This window comes from Echinops telfairi, unplaced genomic scaffold (assembly GCF_000313985.2).
Source record: "Echinops telfairi isolate 266 unplaced genomic scaffold, ASM31398v2 ScPeMD7_2291;HRSCAF=2852, whole genome shotgun sequence".
Taxonomy (NCBI): domain Eukaryota; kingdom Metazoa; phylum Chordata; class Mammalia; order Afrosoricida; family Tenrecidae; genus Echinops; species Echinops telfairi.
Genome location: NW_022106189.1, coordinates 5,203,557 through 5,215,203, shown reverse-complemented (window position 1 = coordinate 5,215,203; position 11,647 = coordinate 5,203,557). Strand labels below are relative to the sequence as shown.

Here is an 11,647-nt window from a genome sequence, read left to right as displayed (position 1 = left end):
CCGGGGGCCGGTTCCGCGCGCTGGGATTTTTAAATGTCCCGCTCGAAGCCGGGCGCAGGAGCAGCCGCCTCGGCATCCAGCGCGGTGTAGGGGGAGGCGCGGATCCCGCCACCACCGCGCGCTCGCCCGCCGCCACCGCGTCTCGCCTCTCGGCTTCCCGTTCGCCTCCTGCCTCCAGCCTCGGCGCGTGCCCGCCTGTCCCCCAAGGAGACGGCTTCGGGTGAGGGCTCCGCTGGGTTGCCAGACTGGGACGACTAGCAAGGACTCCTGGAGCGTCGCGCCGCACCGGGCCGAACCGAACCGGGCCGGGCCGCGCGTGGCGGAAGCTGGGTCTCCGCGTCCCTGGAGACGTCTACGTGGGGTCCCCTGGGGAGGGTGACTGGGAGACGGTGGGAGGGCGAGGTGCTGAGGGGAGACTGAGGCAGCTCGGTATCCGAGGGAGGTGATGTGCTGGTGGGCGTCTCGGGGGTCGTCCAGGCCCCTCTCAGCCCTGGTTCGAACCCGGGATCGTGGGCTGTTGGCGGCGCCGCGGGTGACAGGCCACCCCGGGCCCATCGGCCATTTTCCAGGCCGGCCCGGGAGGCTCCCGCCGCCCTCGTCCGCGCGGGAGGGGGAGGGGGAGGGGTGTCGGGGCGGGCGGGCCTGGCCCCTCTTACGTCTCCCACCCTCACCCTCACCTCCTCGTGCCCCCCAGGCCTCTGGTCGAGTCCGCACCCAGCGCCATGCCGACCGAGAGGAGCGAAAAGTGAGTGGCCGGCTGCTGGGTGGGGGAGGGCAGCGGTGGGGGAGGGGGCAGAATTTGAGGGAAACTTACTACTCGGGGCCACCCGGGTTTGCAGGGATGCGAAGGACCTGGACACCATGAAAGAGGAAAGCAGCAGCGATCTCTCTGTGCGCTCCAGGAAAAGGAAGGCGAATGTGGCCGTTGTGAGTACAAAGGGGACAGGTGGGGGAGGATCGACCCCCTTACCTGGTACCAGACTGGCCTCTGCCCACAAACTTGTCCAAAGGGGATTAGATGGGGTGCCGTGGACCAAAATGGTGTTTGTAAAGTAATCGACTTTCTCTCTTTCTCTGTCTATTTTGTCTTTGGGTTGTTTTATGTGTTTCTCGGTGTGTGTGGGTGTTTGTGTTAGTTTTTGCAAGATCCAGATGAAGAAATTGCCCAAATTGAGAAGACTGTGAGAAGCCAGTGTGGCAGTCAGGTAATACTCTAGGCTGGCTGGGCCTCCCTGGGGGCCTCCCACTCCTTACTGTTCCCTGGGAGTTAGACTTTCTTGCTTCCTGCCTAAGGTTTTCTCTAACGACATACAGTCCACACAGCTGAGCACTGTGTCTGCCAGGCGGGGTGGGGGTGGGGGGGAACCTTGGAAGGCCTTGTGCTCCTGATTGGCCCCCTCTGAGGCTATGGAGATGTGCTGTCTGGAAGAACCGGAACAGACATCGAGTCCTTTAGTTTTCCCTCTGACTCAGGAGCCTTGGGCACCCCCAACTAACTGGAAGCTCGGCAGTGCAGACCCCACCCAAAGGTGCCCAGGAAGAAAGGCCGAGGGACCTGGTTCGAAAGCGTCCCAACCTTAATCCTGTGGACCAGTTCTACCCTGCCACACATGGGGGCGCCGTGAGTCAAAATCTATGACTGCTCAGTCCCGCCCTCCCACAGCTCCCCCATTTACTGAGAAACTGAGGCCCAGTTAGAGGAAGAAAGTAACCCAGGGTTATTTGCCAGCAAGGGGCAGAGTCTGGCCTGTAGCCTTGTCTGCGAAGACTTGGGAAGGAGGGATGATTCTGGACAGCTTTTTTGGGGTGGCTTTGGTGATGGGTGCTTGTTTGAGAGTGTAAGCAATGACTGAGGCTGTTTTTGTCTTAGAGCTGATGGACTTTTTTCTTGTACCCCACCCCAACCCCCCTACTTAGGTCAGGCTTGGAACCTTCCCCTTTATCTGGCCCAAGAACTTTCCTTCCAGCCCAACCAGCAGTTAATGTACTATGATGAGGATTCATCTGGCCTCGGTGTTAATAGAACATTCTGTGTACCAATGTGTGTATGTCTCTACACATTTTTCTTTGACGAGTCCATTTCTCTGGCCTCTCTGTTGAGTAGTTTCTGCCAAATTTCCCACATACAGGCCTGCTATCATTGTAATATCAGAAGCTCCCTGCTGAAAAAGCTTGCATTATCTCGCTCCCTCCAGAAATGGCTGAGACTATAGTGATGGCTCAAGTAGGGGAAGCAGACACTCTCCAAACTGGCTGGTTAGGTCGAGCATTATCACAGATAAAAGCTGAGCAGGAGTGGTCTTCCAGCTGTGGCCCCAGCTGGGTTGAGGCAGTGGGCATAGCTGTGGCAGCTAGGTCTTTAGAAGAGTGAAGGGCTTCAGAGCTGATAGGCTGGCCACGTGGTCTGCAGTCGTGGGTGTCATCACTGCCCTTAAGACTACGGTGGTAAGCATTTCTGAGGAGGAGTCACTGAGCACTGCACAAAATTTCATTCTGGGTAGAAGAAATACTTCGCTTTAGGAAAGGTAGCACATCCTGAGTATTTTTTTTCCCTTTTATGCCTCTAAAGAGAAAAACAAATTAGTCGAGCAAATTGATTTTGCAAGTGTAAGACAAATCCTCACTTGTGGAACTCAAAAGTGTTTTATTTTCCTAGCTGTGTTTCACATTGAGAGGAAATTTTGAACCTATGAGAAAGCCATCGATGTGGACTTCTTTTGAGTACTGCCTGATCTCCAGGATAACCTGAGCATTTCTTCAGGTGACAGCGGCAGGAGTCTGTGCCACAACTGTCGAGAGTTGATAGCTGCGCTATGTGAATAACTATTCTTTCCCACTAGCAGGCATTTTCATGGCTGCCCAGAGCCTCCTGAGAACACATTTCTGTGTGTGTGTGTGTGTGTGTGTGTGTGTGTGTGTGTGTGTGTGTAGAATAGAAAGTTTGAAATGGACCCATCTGTTATGGAACAATGTCTTTGTTATTGCTCTGTAGGTTCACGAAACTAGAATTTGGGGACACAACAAAACCTTTTAAACTATAATTTTATAGACTTAGGAGTGCTCTCAACAGGAGGTCTTGGCTGTAGTACAACATGCTACCAACATAGCCCCGGACAACCACCTCAGTTGTTCAGTGTAACTGCTTCCTCAAGGTCACACAGCAGTGGATTCTTCAGGCCTTCCTCAGTGAAAAAAGTGCCTTCATTTAAAGTCCAAGGAGCCTTGGTGACACAAATAGTGAAACATGCAGCTGTTTGCTGAGTGGTTGATGGTTCAAACCCACGCAGTAGCTCTGTGGAAGAGAGACTTGGCGATTGTTCCCCAAAAGAGCACAGCCATGGAAGTCTCCTGGAGCAGTTCGACTCTATCCCATGCCAGTGTTGGGAGTGAAAATACACTTGACAGCACCCAATGACACCTAACGCCCATCTAACATGCCCGTGTTGCTTAATGTTTTGCATGTGACCTAACATGAGTTTTGGGGCAGAATCTGGGACTCATTAATTCTGAGATAATTTACTTTATGTTGTTCTAGCCTTACTTGTGGCATAAGGGATCAGGGAGGGCTAAGAAGGGTCAAAGTTTCTCTCTTGTTTTCCCATTCTTTCCTAAACTCAGCCCAGTCTTTTTTTCCATTGAAACTCAGTATCCACTTAAGGACTTGAGCTTATTATTCTGCTTCATCTTAGCCAGACCAGCCTGGGGGACCCTTTGCCTATTTGTCGTTCATCTACTTGGTCTGTGAACTGCAAGTTGGAAGCTGCTACCGGTTTATCTCCAAAGGCCTGCTGTCAGCTGTGACATCTGGTATAGAGGGTAGCACCCAGCTTCTGCCTTCAGAACTAGGATTCATTCTTAAATGGCGAGCAACGTGAATTTAGGGTAGTTGGAATGCAGTTGAGTTAAGGAAACGCTGCCAGCACATGATACAAAGAGGAGGGTGCCCTGTGTCACTCACAGATGTTGGCAGGAGCTGTGATGGGTGGATGGATGCATGCCCAGTCTGGGAGTTGAGTGGAGAAGAGCCTTCCCTTACTTTGCTTTTCTCAGTAGCCTGAAGGTGCTCAGTGTGTTGGCCAACCCCATACCTCATCTTCCAGGGAGCACTGAAGTCCCTTATCTCAAGTCCGTGTTAATGGTTTTTCTGAAGAGAGGGGGGAAAGTCAAGACTCAGACTTCCATGGGGCTTCCATTGCTGGCAGAATTGCTGACTGCTCTATCTTCAAAACAGCCATTGTTTTAGACTTCTTCAAAATCAACTGCAGACTGCTTTTTAAAGTATGGAATTCCTCAGAGTAAGCTTCAAAAGAAAACACTGTAAAGGGTGACATGGCCAGTCTTTTCCAAGTTTTGAGGATTGGATAAGATTTTTGAAAAGAAAAGCATCTTGGCTTGCTTTTCAGGCACAGTTCATCGTTTTCACTGAGGCCCAGTCTTTGTCTTGAGCTCTGGGATCAGTTTATATATAATTTGTTTTCACTCATCCATTCAATCCCCTCAGTGGACCATACTATTCCCACATCTCCGTGTTAACCTGTTTTCTTTCCTCTTCCTCTCCTCACTCTCTGGACTTTTGTCCTTGGGTAAATGTTGCCCTTTTGATCTCCACTGGTTGACTCTTCTAACATAGGAGTGAGTTCATGTCCAGCCTTGTAGGGGGATGACAAACCATAATCTTGGGGGTTCTACTAGTTTGTTTGTTTTTCCCCACTAATTTCTATGCAGCCAGTAAGCCTGGTGTCATGATTTTGAACTTTGTTCCACATTTTTTTCCACTCGAACCTAGGACCTAATATCCCTTTCAAAATGGTAACTGGGTACTGTCAAGCCCTTCTGGTCTCAGACATGGAAACTGATGTGTGGCCTGTTGTCCTTCTGGGAAATTTGGTAGGGTTGCTATACATCAGAATCAACTCAATGGCAGTAAGGTTGAGCCTGGTGGTGTAAATGGTTAAATGAATCCACTACCAGCTGATAGGCTAGTGGTTCAAACCTATTTTCATCATAGTTCAAATAGTTGTAAAGGTTCTGTTTTCCAGACCATTGTAAATATTGATCATTAATCTCTGCTAATTAAGTTACTTTAAAATGTATCCAATGGGGTGCAAGATGTTAAGAATCTATGAGCTAGTGTGTCTTTAGCAGCCAGAGGCCCTTCAGAGAAAAATGACATCCTGGGAAACCCTGCACAGTTCCACTCAGCAGCTAACAACAATCTCACATATCTTTAAGCACACACAGAAGACTTAAGTACCTCATTGGAGGGAGTAATGTGGGCATTTTATCGTATAGATACCTCATCTGATTAAATAGTCATTACTGTGGCTTTTATTTAGCCCGATCATCTCCTGTATTTTGGCCTAGAGATTATTCTCCATTGTGAAGTTATTTTGCAAAATACTGCCTGATCTATGAGCCAGTGAATGTAAGAAAAACGTGTACATCAGGAACAAAACCGTTTTTTTCTTTTATAGCCTTTGGATAGTACCACAGTCTGTGAAAACCCCTGCTCTCTGATCCCCACACCTGATAAAGAGGAGGGTGAGCTGGTATACCCAAATCCCACCCCTGGTGCTTGGGGTTTCATGCCATCCAGGGCCTCGCCACTGCCAGTACTGAAGTAAGTGCTTTCGCTGTCTGCACGGCTCCCGGGTGTCATCTTAGTTTGCTCAGCGTCCTTGTTAGCGGAGGTGCTTTTTGACACATGTGTGTCTGTTCCACAGCTGGGCCAACCGAGAGGAGGTGTGGAAAATCATGCTAAACAAAGAAAGTACGTACTCGAGGGACATGCACTTTATGCAACGGCATCCTCTTCTGCAGCCTAAAATGCGAACGATTCTTCTGGATTGGCTGATGGAGGTGAGTTAAGTTGAGTTGCATTGGCTATTTCTAGAATCTTCTACGCTGTTATTATCTCTGTGTGTTTGGTTGTGTTGACATAGTCTGTTTTTGAAGCCCTGCGGTATGTTGCAGTGATCTAACTTTTGCTCGCATACTTACAAGAATTTCTAGTCTTTTAATCCCTAGATAATTTTGTTGTAGGGTGCCATTCTTTGAGTTGGTTCCTACTTGAAGTTGACAGTTAATCTGAGTTTAAATCGTTGCAAAGTTTAAAAGTTGCAGAGTTTAAATACATTTCCCATGCATTAAAAATGTTGATAATTCATCTTTGCTAATTAAATCACTTTTAAATATAGCCATTGCAAGAAAAAATTAGCCACTTGTTGTGTGAACAAGTGCGTTTTTAGCAGCCAAAAACTTTAATTGTTCCTTTTATTCCTTGAGGTCTATTCTCCTCCCTCTCATCGAACTGTATCCTAACCACATGAGGGTAAGCTAAAAGTATTGCTATTGGGATTCCAGTTCAGACATGTCTGAGTTTATTCCAAAGAAAACATTTTTACATGTCTCTGAGATCAGTGGATGGCTGCAGGCAAGTTCTCTCAGTAATATGCTTATCTTAGTCTTGTTAAGGGTGCCTTAAAATAAAACAAAACAAAAAAACCGCTAATCCAAATAGGCTTCCAAAGGGAACTGCTGAGCCAGTTAAATTCTAGGCAGAGAGGTCAGCTCTGAAGGTTGGGTCCCCTGAGGAAGCCCAGACTGATAGATGCTTTAGAAGTATATAGACCCAAACTGTTACACGGGGTGGGGGGAGTTGTGTGTAGACAGAGAGGGATGCTATATGAGAAGCTCATAACTTTTTGTTTTTATATTTTTGTTTAATAAAAGTTTCTCTGATTCTGTGGCAATATTCTTTGATAGTACCCTTGTGCATTGCTCAAGTTTTATTATCAGTTACCATCTCCATCTTCAGAACTTCCACGGGTTCTTGAAGCACTTGATGTAACACATTTTAACCTCTCGGGCTCCAATTCAATCTTTTAAAAAAGTTTTTAGAAGTTTTTTATTGAGAATTAGAGAAGGTTTATGGACCAGGTCATAGATTCCATTCAGGAATTCATGCACACTCTAGTTCAAGTGATCTATTGCAATCCCTCAGTGTACCGTCACTTACTTACCCCACTTCCTTCCTCCACGTGTTTCTGTGTTTCTCGTGCCACTACTTCCTACCCTGACTCTGAACTCTATCCTGGGCTAAGTGCTGCCCTTCTAGTGATAAGTGATCGGCTATTCTAAAGCGAATGGGAGTGCAATTCCAGCCCTGCAGGGTAATGGCCGCCTTGGTTGCTTATTGTTTTAAGATAGGTTCCACATCTTTCTTCCCCTCTAGCTAGGCTCCCATCCATTCTTAGAAAAAGACTGCATGTTCCCTGTAAATGGAGTTATGCCACTATACTCTGAAGGAATGCTTTGTAATCTTAAAGTGTTTTTCTTAAAGGAAATTTTAAAAGTCAAATAATACCATTGAGAAGTTAAAAAAAAACATGGCTATCTTGCTATGTTTAGTGGGAAAAATTTGGAGCCTTCAGTTCGAAAGAAGCTCTAGTTTCACTTTGAGTCAGATGGTAACTGTGTTATTTTATAAAAGCTGAGGCTAAATATCCTTTGGCTGAATCTACACTTTAGAAACAAACTGGTAATCGGTGGAACTTTCTTATTGTGTCCCGTTTCCCCAGCCTTTAGGGTACTTACTGACTTCAGTGAGGAGTACCTTCATTTAGACGCCCTGTTCCATTATGCCAGTGGGGAGAGCAGGGGTTCTCAACCTGTGGGTCGTAACCCCTCTGGGGGGGTCGAACAACCCTTTCACAGGGGTAAACTAAGACCCTATTTCTGATGGTCTTAGGAACCGAGATACCGCTCCTTTATCCGTCTCCAGGCGGGTCCACCCACATGCAGAAACGCCCACAGATGGGTCAGCACAGCACGAGGAACTGTATAGAAAGGGTCCCGGCATTCGGAAGGTTGAGAAGTACTGGTGTAGACTGTTTGTGAGAGGCAGGTGTTTGGAAAAAAGTTCCATTTCATGATGGGCACTTCACCCTGGGGTCTCATGGTGAAGTAGCGAGGCAGCTAACTATTGCCCTACCTTTATCATATGAGATCTGAGTTTAGTGGGCTTCCTCAAGGTTAGAACCTGGGTCTTTGGGTCTTTTTAAATGTTATTTTAAACAATTCTTGCCTGTTGTGATGTTATAGTCTTATATTCCAAGTTTTAAATTGTAGTAAAATTGCCCAGTTGTCAGGAAATACACTAATTATTTCCTTGAGTCATAATGAAACTTGTAATGAGGGATGCCATTCTTTGAGAGAATTAATAATTTTTCCGTGAAAATGCCACCTGTGAATTTATCTTCTTTCCCTACCTACCCTATGAACATTTGTTTTTACTATGCTCTAGACCTAATTCAGGTCAAAATTGTATTTATTTCCTTTTTTAAGGTGTGTGAAGTGTATAAACTTCACAGGGAGACATTTTACTTGGCACAAGATTTCTTTGATCGGTATATGGCAACACAAGAAAATGTTGTGAAGACACTGCTGCAGCTTATTGGGATTTCAACCTTATTTATTGCTGCCAAACTTGAGGTAAGTCACTATTTGTAGTCTACATCCTAATTGTTTCTAATGTGAGTCCTTTTTAAAGTTGATGCCTGCAAAAAAGCTAACAATTAACAGAAGAGGAGGAGTATGTGTATGAGATGCTAATGTTAGTGTAGTTACTTCAAGCAAAATAACCTTGAGCAGTTGAAAAGGGGTATTTAAACCATGGACTGCATGCTGTGGAAATGTGCATTTGGGCCTATAGATGTTGTGTGGACATCAGTGTGCCCTCTCTTTTTGTGTGTGTAAGTCAGAACGATTGTTTCCTCTTAGGAAATCTATCCCCCAAAGCTGCACCAGTTTGCTTACGTTACTGATGGGGCTTGTTCAGGAGACGACATTCTTCGTATGGAATTAAACATTATGAAGGTAGGCTACAAGTTGATTTTTTTTTTTAGTCCTTTCTAAATGTTAACGTCTTTTCCACATTAACGGAGAGGGGATCTGGGTAGGTGTTCTGTAGTTGGCCACATTGCAGCACGTAACCTGGCTGTGGTTTGAACTCTGCGAGGACTGAGGAATGAAGTCTCCCAAGGGAAGCAGCAATGTCTTCATTCCCCTTTACTCAACCCCCTGGCTCTTCTCTGTTTTCCTTTAGGCCTTAAACTGGCATCTAAGCCCCCTGACAGTTGTGTCCTGGCTGAATGTATACATGCAAGTTGCATACCTGAATGACTTTTGTGAAGTGCTGTTGCCGCAGTACCCCCAGCAGATCTTCATACAGATTGCCGAGGTGAACAATCTGCTCACTGCCCCCGTGGACCCTGGCCTGCAGCTGGCCCATAGCTCCAGCAGGGATGTAGCTGGGTTGGCTGCTTCATTGTTTGTTTGTTTTTCCTGGTAGCTTTTAGATCTCTGTGTCCTGGATGTTGGCTGCTTAGAATTTTCATACGGTATACTTGCTGCTTCTGCCTTGTATCACTTCTCATCAACTGAATTGGTGCAGAAAGTTTCAGGTATGTTGGCTTTCCAATGCGCTCATGAAGTACATCAACCTACAAACTACTTGTCACCCTCAGATTGAGTCTAAAAGCCCTTTATCTTTCAGGATACCAATGGTGTGAGATTGAGAGGTGTGCTAAGTGGATGGTTCCATATGCTATGGTCATAAGGGAGACTGGAAGTTCAAAACTCAAGCACTTCAGGGGCGTTCCTACTGAAGACGCCCACAACATACAGACCCACTTAAACAGCTTGGAGTTGCTGGTCAGTCCTGTTGCTTGCTTCTGCCCCACTTCCTCACACTGCCAACACAGCCCTCCACACTCCTGGTACCTTCCTAAAACCTGGGTGTTTTTAATTTCTTGAAAGATCATGGTCAGCAGCACCTGCTGTTCCTAAGCACGGTGTAGACCAGGTAATTTCAGACTATTCTTCACTGGGCACTCTTTATTTCTTGCCCTTATTGCACAGGAAAAAAAGGACACAGGAAGTGAAGCCCCAAGGATACTACATTCTTCTCGTTTTCACATTTCTCTTTTTCATTCTTATCAACAGGACAAAACCCAAGCAAAGAAAGCTATCTTGTCTGAACAAAACAGGATTTCTCCTCTCCCCAGTGGGGTCCTCACCCCCCCGCAGAGCAGTAAGAAGCAGAGCAGTGAGCAGGACACCATGTGAGCCCACCAGCCTCACCAAAGACAGTGTGCGGAAGTGCCTGCTTAGAACCCTCAGCAGCCTGCTGCAGCAGAGGCGCGCGCTAACTAACCTCTCCAGATATTTAAGTGGATGAGCATCCCTCTTCCTCAACCGGAGTCTTTCTATAAATGATTATCGGACAGGGAGGTGTATTTTATTGAATGCTTAAGATTTTTTTTTAAAAAAAATTAATGGGTCAAGTACACCAACCACCTCCAGAACACCAATGAATGCTCCCGATGCTGCTAAGGAGGGTGCTACTTGACTTGATTGTCCACATGGATAACAAAGGCCTGCCATGGAGGAGCATCACTGGCACTGCCGGCCTCCCCTGAAGGTGTTCTGGGCAGCGTGGGAGCAGGTGGCTGTGGGCACTGTCATCCAGTGCCCACAGCCAGCTGCACGGGGCTGCTGTACACAAGATCAGTTGACAATGTACAATGGCTTTCGTGAACTATTCTAAGTGCTGCTATGTCTGTCCGTGTGTAATAAAGGTTTTATGAGCTAAGTGTACTAACTGAAATTAGACGTCACCTTTCACTGTGGCTCTATCAAGATCTCCTTTTTGACTTGGAAACGCAAATCTTTCGAACCAATGCTTTTCAAAGAAATCTTTAAAATGACCTTCCTGTACCGTTCTGCCTGCCTCCTTCCCAAGGGCCTGGGAGTGAGGCTTCCATAGCATCTTCTCCGCCAGTGGCTTCTCCCGAGGGGAAGGGGTGCTGGCAGCCACAGCAGTGGTGGTGGTGAAGTCATCTTAGGGACTCGTAGGTCTTTTCCTCGAACTGCGTAAAAGCCACAACGAACTTTTGATTCGTGTTATTTAATGCTTTTCATTTTTTTCCAAATCTTAATGAATTGTTTGGAGAACTTATTAACAAAGTAGCCTAAAACTATACTTTTAAGAAAACAAAGGAAAATTCAGCATAGTTCAGGACATGAGACCTATTTGCTCCCTGGCTGTGGCTGGAGTTTCCCTGTGCCTTGCTCTATAGGAGAGGCTGCGCCCCCTGTGAGACCCAGTGTATGTAGCCCAAATTATACCTCGCTGAGCACCCTCCAAATGGAGTCTTGTCATATCCACGTGTTTCACTTTTTTAAGATGATTTGTTGGCATGTGTGGGTGTAGAACAAATGAGCAAATATATGCTATGATCTTTTAATTTGGCATTTTATAAAAATCTGTCCTTAAAGTCTTTTAAGATCTGTACTGTATTTATATAAAGTTGGAGAGAGACGCTATTTTTCTTGGAACATTGTGATGTTTAAAGTTCCTGCGAGTTTTAATACATTTCCTAATAAATGCATTATAAATCTCCAATAATGTTGTTGAGTTAACTGATACAGCTTGGCTAATTATTTCCTCATCTCGGGCAGAGAAGCTGTAGCTTCAAAAGCAGTGTTGGTTTCTTTTCAATGTCGTTTGGGGAGAAGTTTACGGAGCAAGTTGGTTTTCCATTCAACAACCCATACACATTTTGCTTGCTGACACTGGTGCAGT

The 11,647-nt window shown here is 46.2% G+C and overlaps 1 protein-coding gene across 2 annotated transcripts; it reads left to right on the top strand.

Annotated features, from left to right (window-relative positions):
- The first annotated feature begins 166 nt into the window (after positions 1-166).
- On the top strand, positions 167-11,421 carry CCNE1 (cyclin E1). Of its 2 annotated transcripts, XM_004704904.2 has the most exons (12): positions 167-220; positions 695-745; positions 840-927; positions 1,137-1,205; positions 5,475-5,620; positions 5,724-5,859; positions 8,347-8,493; positions 8,782-8,877; positions 9,107-9,241; positions 9,353-9,464; positions 9,557-9,714; positions 10,006-11,421. In XM_004704904.2, exons 2-12 carry the CDS (start codon positions 723-725, stop codon positions 10,126-10,128), a joined length of 1,233 nt encoding a protein of 410 aa, XP_004704961.1. In that variant the 5' UTR covers positions 167-220; positions 695-722; the 3' UTR covers positions 10,129-11,421. The 2 variants fall into 2 exon arrangements, with proteins under 2 accessions (XP_004704961.1, XP_045149643.1); XM_045293708.1 differs by lacking the exon at positions 9,107-9,241.
- Positions 11,422-11,647: the final 226 nt, after the last annotated feature.

What these genes read in the sequence shown, in the direction of transcription:
- CCNE1 (XM_004704904.2), top strand. Translation starts at nt 723, where the DNA reads ATGCCGACCGAGAGGAGCGAAAA. An exon ending in ATTGGTGCAGAAAGTTTCAG is followed by an intron (nt 9,465 to 9,556) that starts GTATGTTGGCTT and finishes TTTATCTTTCAG; the next exon opens with GATACCAATGGTGTGAGATT. An exon ending in TAAACAGCTTGGAGTTGCTG is followed by an intron (nt 9,715 to 10,005) that starts GTCAGTCCTGTT and finishes TCTTATCAACAG; the next exon opens with GACAAAACCCAAGCAAAGAA.